Source organism: Leuciscus leuciscus (genome assembly GCF_965113295.1).
Source record: "Leuciscus leuciscus genome assembly, chromosome: 5".
Taxonomy (NCBI): Eukaryota; Metazoa; Chordata; class Actinopteri; order Cypriniformes; family Leuciscidae; genus Leuciscus; species Leuciscus leuciscus.
In genome coordinates this window covers 21,398,825-21,413,810 of record NC_138729.1, presented here as the reverse complement: position 1 = coordinate 21,413,810, position 14,986 = coordinate 21,398,825, and the positions used below count along the sequence as shown (strand labels likewise).

The 14,986-nt window shown below is 36.1% G+C and overlaps 1 protein-coding gene across 1 annotated transcript in view; it reads left to right on the top strand.

The window, feature by feature from the left end:
* The window catches only part of adgrv1 (adhesion G protein-coupled receptor V1), a 154,774-nt gene extending 140,573 nt beyond the window's left edge, over positions 1 to 14,201 (top strand). Inside the window, exons 87-90 of the mRNA XM_082169978.1 lie at positions 2,045 to 2,166; positions 7,459 to 7,647; positions 13,473 to 13,647; positions 13,783 to 14,201. Coding sequence (XP_082026104.1) covers positions 2,045 to 2,166; positions 7,459 to 7,647; positions 13,473 to 13,647; positions 13,783 to 13,901 — 605 coding nt within the window. The 3' untranslated portion in view covers positions 13,902 to 14,201. The remainder of the gene's footprint in view (positions 1 to 2,044; positions 2,167 to 7,458; positions 7,648 to 13,472; positions 13,648 to 13,782) is intronic.
* The last annotated feature ends 785 nt before the right edge of the window (positions 14,202 to 14,986 follow it).

Sequence of the window (14,986 nt, the reverse complement as noted above, 5' to 3'; positions counted from 1 at the left end):
GAAGTGTAATGATTTATTAGGGGATGGGTGACAGTAATGAAAGGTCATGAAAACACAAAATGTCATTTATTTATGTATTTGTTTAATTATCAGGGGTTACATGTTACACAACAAAAACACCGACAAGTCTTTCTGGTCTACAAACTATGTCTGCATCTGAAAAACGTATGCAGCTGACTTGTTGGCTTGCTGTCTTATCAGGCAATGACTTTGCAGGCAGCGTTTGCGCATGAAGGTACCTCACAAAACTGAGTTTGGTCAGACTTCTGAGGCAGAGAAAGGATTTAATCATATATTCGGTCATATAATCGGTCAACGAGTGACGTCTTGTGGATCCATCACAGAGAGCCACAAAATCACTTTCCAGAACATTCTCATTCACGGTTCCATGCTGGTGGAATGCTCTCCCCACCCTTATCCGGAATGCAGCATCCCTGACAACATTCAAAAGACAGCTGAAAACCCATCTCTTCCGTGAGCACTTAACCTCATTAATAATAATAATAATAATAATAATAATAATAATAATAATACAATTTTAAAAAGTTACAGGAAATAAAGGAAATACAGGAAATAAAGATTACGAGTGAGACAGGAGTTCTCTCGCCAGACTGGATTTCTTCTTGTTAAAATGATGCGCACAAGAAGCTTGTGAGCCAAGTTGTCTGTGTGCCGATTTGCAGTGAAACATAAAAAGATATCAAGAAGAGAATGGTTGCCTGAAGAAGCCTATGACTATCTATGACTCCTCCCCCTGAACTTTACCTTGCTCTGTGTCTTGCTCTCTCATTGGCTGTAGGTCATCATCGATGTAATTTTTAGTCTAAACACATTTCACACTGCATGACTGAGTCGCAGACAGGTCCAGATACAGTATTTGGCATGCTAAATATTTTACAGGCATCGGTGACGCCTCTCTCGGATCGCGTCTTTGATCATACACACTACGCAATCATCACTTGTGTGAACGAGCACCGATTTGCCTCTGATTTGGGGTGTCAGCGAGTAAATATGGGCAAAAAATCGTGCAGTGTGTAAGATATTTAAAAAATGTCAGTTATTAAATGTTTCAATTTGATTTAAATCGTTTATTTTTATTAATAAAATGTACTATTTATTATTTTATTGTAATTTAATTTTTTTATAACATTTAAATGTTTGTGATTTGGTTACATGCTCATTTCTACTGGTAGTTGCTGTATTGCATCTTTGCTTATTTGCATGAATGGGTTTGTGAGTACTTTAAGTATTCAAAAACACACTACACTACACAGAATTATCAAAATGCATAACCCTAGCACTCATGTTTATGATACCATGACTTTGAGTAAATGATTACTTTATGTTTTTGCCAGAATGTCAGGGTTTGACCTACAGAGTGTTTGCAACATCTTTTTCTTCCACCTTCTCAAGCTGAGTGAATGTTTCAGCAATTAAACTCATAACCGTTGTTAAAGTAAAACACTCAGCCTGGTTAAAGTCCTTGTGGCAGTACGCTTGAGTGACTCTTGGCACTGGAACGCATTGTTTGCCCACACGAAGAACGCTCTTGGGCCAAGTACTTTGCACCCATGGCTGTCCTCATTCACCCCAGAACAGTCACTGTGACATGCTTAATGATATTTATTCCACCTCTTTTGTTGTTTTGGTTTGTTTGTTTTCGCTGGCAGCCATCTTGGACTCCTGCCCCAGGTCAATAAACGTGCCCAGATGGCTCTTATGCCAGAGCGAAAGCTTTTCAAAGGGCTCTAGCTGCATGTGAAAAGCTTGTCTGAACTATGGAAAAACTGAAGCATGCCTGGCTGGCTCACTCTGTAACTGAAAACAGCACCCTGGCTGCTGGCATCAGTGCATGCAAGCAGAGACAAAATAGCACAGTCAGCATCCATGCATCTGAAAACTGATGAGCAAAGCTCTTGTGATTTTTCTAGAAATATATTAACTTCAAATGTTGCCATCTTGAAATGTATTTTTTCAAATAAACCTATTTGATCATGCAAACTCAATTGAAGGTTAACTCAATTTCTTGCTGTTTGTTCTTCAGAGGTGCCCATGATGTTGTATCTGTTCGCTCTGGTGTCTCTGGTCTGTCTTTGGGCTGGATTGCACATGGCCTACAGATACCTGTGGATGCTGATCCTCCTTGTTATCTTCAATATCTTTTTGGTAAGAACACACATGATATGATGTAACTCTCACTTTTATTTAAAAGCCGTTTTCCTTTTTAAAGCTCATTCATGCAATATTTAGGGTATAGTTTAGACAAACTAATACATTTTTGTCAATATCCCATGACACTGCATAATAAATATAAATGTAGGATATTTAACAAAAAGAGATATTAATGAACACTTTCCATCCATTGTTATTGCATATCTTGATTTATTGTATTTATGGTTCAAAAGTTTGGGGCCAGTCATTTTTATTTATTTGTACATTTATTCAGCAAGGATGCATTCAATTGATAAAAAGTGACAGTAAAGGCATTTATAATGTTAAAAAAAAAAAGATTTATATTTCATATAAATGCAGTTTTTTAAACTTTCTATTCAAAGAATCCTGAAAAAAAGGAGGTTTCCAAAAATATTAAGCAGCACAACTGTTTTCAACATTGATAATAGTAACAAATGCTTCTTGTGAATGATCATGTGATAATGGATAAATTCAGCTTTGCCATGCAGGAATAAATGACATTTTAAAAATACATTAAAATATAAATAAGCTATATTTTAAATAGTTATAATATTTCACAATATTACTGTTACTATTACTTTATTTTTGATCAAATAAATGCAGCTTTGGTGAGCATGAGCCTGCAAAAACATAAAACAAAATAAAATAATTACAGACACCCTTACTGATGCCAAACCTTTGAGTGGTTATTTATTTAATGGGGATGTGGTTATACTGTAGATGGAGAATTTCTCAAAACAGAGCAAGTTGTGGTTGCTGTTAAATATGTGTAATCTAATCTTATCTCTGAAGTATTTTGTCATTGAACTATAAAAGTAATAAAGTTCTGATCCCCAGAATCACATTCAGTTTGATTTAAGGGTCCACAGCTTGAGTGCACCACTAATCCTGAAAATAGATCGATACAGGTAATCTTCACATTTGAGGGCCCAAAGGGCTCCGCATTTAGTGTAAGACCTGCAAACAGCCATCTTATCTCTGAATACAGATGTATTACTCTCACAATCACCTCACTATAACTGCACAACTGCCCAGTCTGCTATTGTGTCATATAGTTTCTACCGGTTCTAGATAGATAGAAAAGATAGCTACTGCAGTTTTACAGCCTATTGATTTCTAAAGGCTCTGCATCTCTTGCATAACATCGTCTTAAAGATACTGGCCACGAGAGGGAGTGGACTATATTCAGAGTCATTATATATGTTTGTTTATCTGTTGACTTGAAACCACTACAGTCAATAGACCAGTGCTGGAAGAAGTTAACACTTGACTAACTTCATAGGACTAACTTTCTTTTAATAACTCTTTATCATCAGGATTGTGTTACAAGGAAGAAAAGGAAGAAGAATGTTTAAACTTTTCGCTCAAGATTTTATACGTTAAAATGTTACATAACTTTTAAAGGGATAGTTCACCCAAAAATGAAAATTCTGTCATCATTTACTCATGCTCAAATTGTTCCAAACCTGTATGAATGTGGTTCTTTAGCTGAACACAAAAGAAGATATTTTGAAGAATATGGGTAGCCAAACAGTTTATGAACCCCACTGAATTGCATTCATAGTATGGAAAAAAGAAAATACTGTAGTAGTCAATGGGGTCCATAAACTGTTGTGTTCAGGAGAATACATCAGTTCATACAGGTTTGGAACAATTTGAGCATGAGTAAATGATGACAGAATTTTTGGGTGACCTGCCCCTTTAAGGACCAAAAACGGGTCCATTGTGCAATAGTATAATAGACCTGCAAGAACCACAGCTCCCACAAAAGTCACTTTCATACCAAGCCGCTTCATGTTGGTCAGTGCGTTGAATATGTGTAAACAACTTGAATGTAAGCAAAATCTGCAAACCTCTCATTCCTATTGAAATGACTAGATTTTTTCCAACAAAGTTGTCTGTGACTGCACCTTTAGGCTTATGGACCTTCACTGTTAATATTTTGATGCAACTTTACACAGAGTTTTTTTTTTTTTTTTTTTTTTACAGATGCGGGTTTATGCAATACATGTTCTATCTGTTCAATCTTATTTTGTTCTCAGTATTTCATCTCTATGCAAAAAAGAAAACAGCATCATACAGAAATGCATATTTATCATATAGATGTGCAACAGACTGATTTATATAGTAAAATGCAACATAACAAGCTAAATATGTCTTAAAGCTTGTTGACACTGAGTTTGACATCGGCGTGTTGTTCAGATGGCCTCTTGTGGCTGTTGCCCCGTACCAAGTTCAAGTAACAAGTAACTTTTTAACCAAAATTCCTTACCAACAGCAGAAAAGATAAAACCATCCATATCAGTGCTTGCTGTCCTCAATATTTCCTCACTGTTACAGTTAGTGTAAACAACATAAACACACAGTTGAGAATATTTGTTCTGCTTCTGTGTTGCTTGTCATAAATTACAGACTGACTAATAGCAGGTCAGAGAAGCCGTTATTGTTTCTGACAAAGCCAAAACATGACTGGGTTGAACATGATGCCCTTCACCTAGAAAGAGCATAAATAGCACCTACATTTTGTTTTGACTCCCTTTGAGTCAAACTCTAAATGACCACATAAATGTCAACAGTGCCTACAACAAAACATGACCTCCTCCTCTGGAAAATATTCACAAACATGTGGGAGGCCGGCCTGTAGAGACATTTGTGGCTGTGTTGATTCAATTTGGTTTTAATTGTCATAGGAATTCTTCAGGAATCATTTATATGTATATGTAATATTTTACAGCTTTTAACAATTCACTACACATTCCCCTTATTTCCTGCAAACGTTCCAGTCTGTTTTCAATAACCAAGCCCTAAGCATCTGTTTTCATGTGTGCTGTGTTTTTCCTGATGCTAATTTTCCATCGTCCTCTTAAATTCTCAGTGGCTGTTGCTGTAAATTTAATTAAACTGCAGTAATGTCATTTGAATGGTGCTGCTAGTCCTGCATGATTGGGAAGCCTGTAAAAAGCTTTATATGAACCACTGATTTCCGGATATAAGGATGTATAATAGAGAAAGTGAAAAAGATATCAAGACATTATTCAGTTGTCAGCAAGATTATTTATCTTGCTACACTTCCTTCCAAAATTTTGGTCGGTAATATAAAAAAATTATTTATTCAGTAATAGAAGAAATAGCAAAACCACGTAACACAGACAACACCGAACAATGAACTGAATGAACACAGAGCTTAAATACACAGATTATGATGATAATTAACAGAATGGGAACAGATGTAAAATAAGGACCAATGAGATAAACTAGGAACACAAACAGAAAAAAATTTAAAAAAACTCAATGACAACCAAAACAAAACATAAACGTGTCACTAACATCTATGGAGGCATATCATAGATTGGAAGGAAATTCTGATTAATCATTTGTCCACTAAATTGGACATCATGAATCACTAGCTATATTTCGGCTACAATTCATACTATTACTTGTGACTGCTGTTCTTGAAAATACTTCACTTTCAGTAATTTGTTGGCTGTAAATAATTGTATTTGTTTTATTATTGTAATTTGCAGTTACGTCAAAAAAGTAATCTGATTACATAATGCATGTTACTTGTAATGCAATACTTAAAAAAAGTTGTTCATGCCCTAAGAGCAATAGAAACTCAGAAAAATAATCCTGACTGTGGTTATCGTAAATCATGCATGAAATGGTTAAAATATCATAGATTCTCTGTGAATAACAGCTTCTATTTCAGTGTGTTCCTCACAAGTTTCGGGCACACAGGTTTCCAAATTTCAGAAGACTTGGAATATGGCGTACGGGTCATATAGATTTCATGTTACTTACACAAAAACTTTAATTGTGCTGTTGTGTCTTGAATGATATGCAGATGAGTAAATTTAGGTGGACGATTGCTTTAAAGGTTATTCCTTTAACTAGTGGTCTCAGTCTGTTTCTTCCACACCATTTCTCACAAGATGCATCATGTCAGCTCATTTCCCTTATATCCGAGGTAGTAAAACCACACTTTTCTGTCCTGAACTGAGAACAGTTATGTAACTAGCAGAATAAAATTGAGTATGCTGCTCTAGCCTCTGGACATTTGTGTGTCTTTCAGGTAGCAGTGATAAAGCTGTTCAGTGGAGCACAGGCTGCCCACATATAGTCTTTAAATGAGCCCTGAAATCAATGCTCTATTTTGTGTGTGTCTGTGTGTGTGTGTGTGTGTGTACGTGCTTATATCCACAATTTTTCCTGCCTTTGATGTTGAGCTTCAGTGGTTTCAGTAAAGTCTACATTATGTTTACCTTTCATTTCGATGCAATTGAGTTTTAAAGAAAGTTTTGTTCAAGTTCAAAGGAAGCAAGTCCAATATATACACATTCTACTGTATACATACACAAAATATAAATATATTATAAATATATATATATATATATATATATATATATATATATATATATATATATATATATATATATATATATATATATATTATAAAATATTTTAATGCATGATTGTTTTGCCCATCATTATTACATATTCGGGTCTTTAGCGACCCAGATCTATATCTAACACGGATGGATCTCTACCTGTCCTGATAATATAAAACTCTTCTGATATTAGAGTAATAATTACAGCAGTATAAAATAAAGCATATTTTGTTACATTTTGGAGCTTGGAAGGGTTCAGTTTAATGTTGCATACCGTCTTCATATATTTCCGACTTCTGTATTACCAAAAGCTCAGCACTTTTCTCCACTCATTTTAGTTTCACCTGCAGTCTGTCAACCATATGTCACATTTGTTACAACATTTCTGGTGTTCATGAGATATTTGACAAGAGTGTGTGTACAGCAATATTCGGTTGGGTGCTACTGACCATTATCATTCACGGTTGGCCAGACCCTCATTGACAATGATGTCAGAGGGAGGGAAATGATGTCATTCTGTTACAAAATGTCATCTGGATTTGGAGACCAAATGATTGGTGATGTTTGTGCTTTTTGATTAGTTGCACAAACACATTTGGAATGTCAAACAGATGGACACTTCAGACGTGATAGTCTTTACATTGTTGCTCCTGAAAGAGTTTTACATTAGCCTTCTCTGAATCTGTTTAGAATATTATAGAATAATTGTGGTCCTAAATGCTCATACATAGTACATAGTTAATACAGAGTTCCAAAACATTTCATGATACTATGGAGATCCTGCATTACTTTTCTCAACAGAATAGAGGAAATAACTAAATTCATCTGATGTGACAGTGTGCTGAGCTCTTCTAACTTGTGATTCATCTTTTTCCAGGGTCTGTATGTGTTTTCCGTGTACTTCATCATGCATAGTCAGGTCTTTTGGCCAGCTAAGGCAACCTACACCGTGGAGATGAATGGTCATGGCAGCCCAGACTCCATGTATCAGAGCACCGGTGCCGCTACCGTCGGTGGAGGAGAAATCAGCAAGTCCACACAGAACCTCATCAGTGCCATGGAAGAGGTGCGTCTGTTACTGAGGGTTTTGATAAATGTTTCTAATGATCAGTTATTGCTCATGCTTTATTTGGCAGTGGCATCTGACAGCTTTTCCTAGCACACATGTACTTGTAACATTACATTGGTAGCATTTAGATATATGCGTTTTTGCATAACCACCTATTTATCATCCTCAGGCTAAGGCAGAGGATTCTCAGACCTGTGTTTGTTCATCAAGTCTGCTCACGCACACATAGACTGTGAAAGTGTTATGCAATAAAGAGGCCTGGTGTAGAAGCTCACATTCCTCTGAGCCCTCAATGTAAACTTTTCACAGATCTGGGAAAGAGGGTGTACAGGAGGTTAGGAGGAGAGAGAGAGGCCTGTGGAGAGAGCACAGCCTGCATGGGAAAGATCGGCAGAGATCAAGAAAGGCTTTTAGAGGAGATATTTATAAAGGAGATATTCCTGCAGTCTGAGCTGTTGTCAAGACTCTGTACTTTTATTAGTGAGATTGAAAGTATACTACTGCTGAAACAAATTGAGTAGAATATATTTATATATATTTTTCCAATCATGACAACTCTCTAAATAGTTTTAGCATGTTATTGGATATATGTGTAGCAAATCTAGTCCGTTAAGATTATTTCCTCATAATATACATTTGCACATCACCACATTTTTTCAATGATTCTCAAAGGACTCGTCAAATGAATCAATCTCTCTAAATCCCGCCTTTCCGCGAGCTACTCTGCTCTGATTGGCCAGACAGCTTAGCCTGTTGTGATTGGTTTCGAAAACAAAAACGGCCATTGCCATAACAACGTCAGCTCTGCGTGTCCTGAGGCTTCCTACACCGTAAACTAAAGACAGTAACGAACAATGACCTCGATTTTACCATATCGATGCAAGCACAAGTCCAATAATGTAACACTGGAAGAACTAGTAAATCAACCCAAACCTCCATCGCAAGGACAACTCGAGCAGGACGTTTCTCAGTGATACACTACTCAGTTTGAGGCACATTATGAGATGTTGCAACTATAATTCCTCTCCATCAGCATTAACAAGTGCATGTCCATCAACGAACCGATTATTTTACTTGTACTCATTTATTTACCGAGTATTTTTGTAATATATTGCGGTGAACACGTGGAAACTGTATCAATAACAGTGCATGTATGTAAAGATGAATTTTAACCACTGATTCTTCACATCCTATCCTTGTCCTTGGACAGAAAAAAAAAAAAAAGGCTTTACCTTCACATTGTAGAGCACAGTGTCTTCTCGACATGATGCTATCCAGTATCCACAGGAACATGGTGTCTGCGCCAGGGGGGCAGGGTTTCATATTATTTTGAAGTTTCCCCGGGCGCCGCCATTGGCTAGCGGACCATCACCTGCTGTTAGCATCCCATTGACTCCCATTCATTTTGGCGTCACTTTGACAGCGAATAACTTTACATCTGAGGCGTTTAAAGATTCCATTTGTCCATTGTTTTTTTCTTAAGAAACACGAATATGTATAAAAGGCTCCATTACCTTGTATCTTACGTTATGGTCCCGTAGAAGCAGTTTTTGGAAAAATAGGCTAACGATTGCGTCATAACCACGCGACTCTCTGTCGCACAGTAGAGAGATTACCGTATGGACAGGAGGAGAAGCTCGCGCGCAATCGGGGGGACGTGGAGGCAAAATGACAAAGTAATTAATCAGAATACTTAGCAAAAGTTTCTCCTGCTCCCAGCTCATGGACACCTCCTATTCACACTCTCCGTCTCTGCAAGTTTCGGAAGGGAATGATTCAGATTTCTCTCGGCACAGCTACTAGTAGATAGACGGGTTGCTCACGTCACATCTACGTCGTCAAGTTCAGTTTGAGTCTGCGCAGTACGCTCGACCATCAGGAAGTTAGTGCTTCTAATTGACTTCACTTGTCTCCGTTGAATCCAATGGGGTCGCTGTGTCCAGTTTATATACAATAAGTGGGCGGGCAATATGCTAATGTTTCGTCTTGACGTCACAACGAAACAGCTTATGACTCGTTTGAAAAACAATTCATTTCATTGACTCAGAGTCAACTCTTACTTTTGAAAGACAATAACTTTATATACGGTGCACTTTCAGATTTAAAACTTTGCAGGATGTATTCATTCACTTAGAGCTATGTTACATACTACATGAAAGGTTTTTTTTTTTTTTTATCCATAATCTGGGCTCTTTAAATGTTGAGCAAACAATCTCATTGGCTGCAGAATCTTGACCTCTTTTGTTTATTTATTTATTTATTTTATGATAAAATTTAATTATTTGCTTGGATTTTAGTTTTAACTACTGTTCTGTTTTACCTCAACATGTTACAGTAGATGAACTTGGATAGTAGCTTTCAGATAGAGCGAGATACTCTTTAAAACTTTTCTAATGGATTATGAGCATACGTTCATGAGGTTCATGAAACATTTCATACAATAGCATGAATATTTTCCAATAGCCTAATAGAAGCTGTGCCATAATTGGTCTGGTACATACAGAATCCTATGTGTTACCCTTCCCATGGTTTCTAGTTTGAACAGTGTATAGTTATTATAGGTAATTTATGGTTATTTCCCAGTCCAAACTTATTTAGATGATGAATCATCTTGACTACCGGTTGATGGTGATGAGAATGAGCAGCTTGACAACCTTTGAACCGGTAACAAATTATCTACTGTACCATGGTCCTAAAATCCAGCTTGACCAATTTAAGGCTAATTCATACTGGATTGACATATAGGCCAGCCAACGACAACAGACATGTTTACCAGGTTTTGTAGGAATGGCGCTTGCACTTGTTTTTTTGTTTTGTTTTTTCAGCCCTTGGAATGAGGAATTTTCTTAAGGAATGAATTATTATGCTAATTATCTTAAGGAGTGTTGTATATTTGAATTACAGCAAAAAATATTTTTATGAATTAAAACCACTGTCCCACTTTATCTAAAAAAAAACAATTCTAAATAAAAAATAGGGCCTACCTGTGTTGAAAGGTCTATAATTATTAATCATTATATTCATTATTATTTTGACACATTTACATTTATAAGGGTAGTAGCATCATAATAAAACTTAAAGTAAAAGCTTTTTATTGATGCTCCATTCAACTTTTACATAGTTCACCCTACGTTTTGGTATTTTTTGTTTGTGCTGTCAGTGCTAGGGTTTGTTTTTTCATTGTGCGGGTGGAAATTAAGAGGTTTGGGTTAAGTTCATCCTCCAATAATTGTATAAAGCTTATATTAAAGAGAAAAATCAATGCAAAAAGCCTTGAAATTGTAAATATATTTATTTATTCAACTAAAGCCAATGTATTCCCAAAACCTGGCCTGCTTAGTTGAATCCATTGATGCTATAGTTTCCCAGCCTTACTGAATTTTGATTTGACAATTCAGCTTGAGGGGCCAAATCAATAGTAGGGTACTGTGGCAAGACTATTTTTCTTGACCTCTAGTGCAGACTTAGGAGGTAATCCTGTTTTGTTCATGAGCACTGACTTTTGGCTTAAAGTGGCTCGCAGTGTCACATGTGGCCTCGGGACAAGAGACGGTTGAGTGGGGAGGAGGTGACCGGTAGAGTTAGGAAAGGAAACCACGCACTGGAGGGGTGGCCGTCTCCTCAGGCTCTTCAAACAGACTTGAGTAGGTGCCTGGTGGTGCTCAGTTCACCCAGCGTACATTCTGTTCTGATTACAGGACTGCTGATGGGTTATTGTACCAGAATGTGGTGCCTGGGACATGGTGGACTGGAGTGGCCTCTCCCTACATCCTCCTGGGAAAAGCAAAGGAAATGAAGCCATTGCCATTAGGAAGCACATTAAAGGGAGGGCTGGCCAGATGTACTGTTTCACAATGTTGTGTTTAATGAGGCAAATTGTTCTTTGCTTTGATGATTAAAATTAGTGAAAGAGTAGATTTATGTCACAAAATGAAGTCTTAAGGTTAGTGTGATGGATATCCCTGCCTCTTCAAAACATCAACAGTCTCTATTTATTTTGTTGTGTCTCTTATATGCGGAAACATTAGAAATATGTCTACTGGTAGAGTTTGCTGTACCGTTTATATTACAAAAAATGGCTACATGACTGTTAGTAGGATAACAACATAACAAAGAAACCTGGAGGAATGTTGAAATGTAAAGCGTCGTGTCTCAAACCAGCCGTGGTGAAGTCATTATTAATGGTGTTTGTTTCGCAGTGTTATGTTTTTGTATTGTTCATAGCATATCGGCTGCTTTACTGTAACTTTAGGTGAGAATGTGAGAATTTATCATTCTCTGATTATGAATAATTATTGTTTGGTCCATCAGGTTTTTGTGTCAGTCAAGTTTAGAAAAAGAGAAAATAATCAAGTGAAATGAACCAACCTTTTTAATCAAAATTATTTAATGAATTGGATTTCCCAAAACAAGTATTGTCATGATTATTTAATATAAAAGTAAAAGTGATCTTTAAGTCATCATTGGTATTGTTATATACACTACCATTCAAAAGTTTGGGCTCGACAAAGGCTGCATTTATTTAATCAAAAATACAGTAAAAACGTGAAATATTGTTACAATTAAAAAGTTTTCTATTTTAATATATTTAAAAAATCACATGATCCTTCAAAAATCTTTGTTATATGCTGATATGGTGCTCAAGAAACATTGGTAACACTTTATAATACGTATACAGTAATGAAGTACTTACAAATCATTTGCAAACTATTATCTTATAGTTAATTCATAGTTTATATATTGCAGTCTCTACACTGTTAATTTATTAATAGGCTACATACAAATAGTGAGTACTTCATTCATTGTCACTGCAATTAACACAGTTATTATTGTTTATAATAATAAATATTTAGCTCACATGTACAGAACTAGATGTTTTTGATGCTTTGTTTACAGCTTATTAATGGTAAATAGTTATCACTTTAGATTAGGTCATGGAAAATATGAGTTTTAAAGTGTGTGTATTTTAATGAACACTTAATATGAGTGCAATTAATGTCCAATAAAGGTTTGTTTAAGCACTTAATTAATGACATTTTCCGTGACCAAATCTAATTCTAATAACCATTGACAATTCACTTCTGGTTTAAAATACTGTACATCACTTATGAGTAATAAGTTGTTAACAAAGCATAAAAAAAAACAATATTTAATTAAGTTAATTAAACAATATTTGTAAACATTATATATATTTTTTTTACATATGAGCTTATTAAACAATAACAATTGTGTTAATTACAGTGACAATGAATGAAGAACTCAGTATTTGTACATAGCCTATTAATATATTAACAATGTAGAGACTATTGCTATAATAAGCTATAAATTAATTATAAGCTAATAGTTTGCAAATGATTTGTAAGTACTTTATTACTGTATACTTATTGTGAAGTGTCGCCGAAACGTTTCTTATTTGTATCATTGTTGATGATAGATAAGTTGTTCTGCTTAATATTTTTGTAGAAACCCAACACATTTTTCATATTTTTGATGAATAGAGAGTCCAAAAGAACTTTATTTTAAAAAGAACTATTTTGTAACATTATTAATTTCCCTCACATATAAAATATGTGAATGCTTGTGAACTCTGTCTCACCCCACAAACCCATCCTAGCAAGACTCTATAGAAATCCAAGCCTTTGTAACCTCTGAATGGCCCCAGCACCAGAAAATCCAGTGAATTCAGGGCTGATTTGTGTGGGTTGTTTAAGCTCAGACTGGGTACACAAACTAGAAGTCATTTTAATTTGCTGAAGCTTTGAAAAAATGGTAGTTGTTTGCTTTTTCTGACATCTAAAGACCCTTTTTGTTATGTTTTGCAGATCTCTGCAGACTGGGAGAGAGCTTCACTGAGGCCCAGCAGTCAACCCAGCAGTGTTTTCAAACAGAGTCCTCAGGACGAGACCTACATCACAGAAGGAGGGTTCATCAACACTAATCTGGTGCAGGACGAGGAGTCACAGGAGTTTGATGACCTCATATTTGCCTTAAAAACTGGTACGTCCCTTTCTCCAAAATGGTAGTTCCCTTGAACTTTTTTATTATTTTTTATTATTTATTTTTTGAATGAATACTAGTTATGTTTCTTAGGAAGAGACCAAAATATGAGAATAATGGTTTACCTACACACAGGTTCTGGCCTTAACATGAGTGACAACGAGTCAATCCACGGCAGTCATGATGGAGGTAGTGTGGCTAACTCTCAGATCGTAGAGCTGCGGCGGATCCCGATCGCAGACACACATCTCTAACCTCACTATGTTTTTGTACTGGAAATTGTAAAATAAAAACAATAGTTTTTTTTTTTTTTTTTACTGTTTCTGCCTTTGCACTAAATCTTGTTAGATTTTAAGTTGTCTTTTTATACGTGGAAATTGAAATTGTTTTTTAAGTATACATATGTGAATATAATTATCACTAAATTAATTTGTGAAGATTTAGTATTGGTTTGAATGGAAACGTCATATAGATTGATTGGAGGTCTGGCCAGTGCGGCCCATAATTCTGCTGCTTGATTTGTGTAACACCAATAATAAATGATTCAACCACCATTCAGTCTGTGTTTCCCTCAAATGCATCTTTATCCAAAAGATCTACTTCATAATAACCATGAAAATATCTTACTGGCAGTAAAATAATAGTACACTTTCAGAACCAGAAGAAAACAAGGTTGTGCACATACCGCTTCAGTATCGAGATGAACAAACCAGTTCCACAGGTACATACTTTGCCAAAGTCAAGTCAAGTCAAGTTTATTTGTATAGCGCTTTTCACAATACAGATTGCATCAAAGCAGCTTCACAGTATTAAATTTAAATAATACAACAAAGTTTGTTTCAAGAGGAATTTATTGATTGATAAAATTAAATTAAATATCCCCAAAATATCCCCAACTGAGCAAGCCAAAGGCAACAGTGGCAAGGAACCGAAAAACTCCATCAAGTGACCTAATGGAGTCCTAAAACTCCATCAGGTGCCTTAATGGAGAAAAAAAAAACCTTGGGAGAACCCAGGCTCAGTCGGGGGCCAGTTCTCCTCTGGCATTTATGAGCTAGAGGCCGGATTGTAGTTTGAACTGTAGGATTATATGAATGCCTGGCTGAAGAGATGCGACTTTAATCTAGTTTTAAACTGGGAGAGCGAGTCTGAGCAACGAACAGTATCAGGAAGACTATTCCAGAGTTTTGGAGCCAAATGTGAAAATGCTCTCCCTCCTTTGGTGGTTCTGGATATCCTAGGTATGACCAAAAGCCTTGAATTTAGTGATCTCAAAGAGCGCGATGGATTATAGGGCGATAGAAGATCCGTTAAATAGACTGGAGCTAAGCCGTTTAGG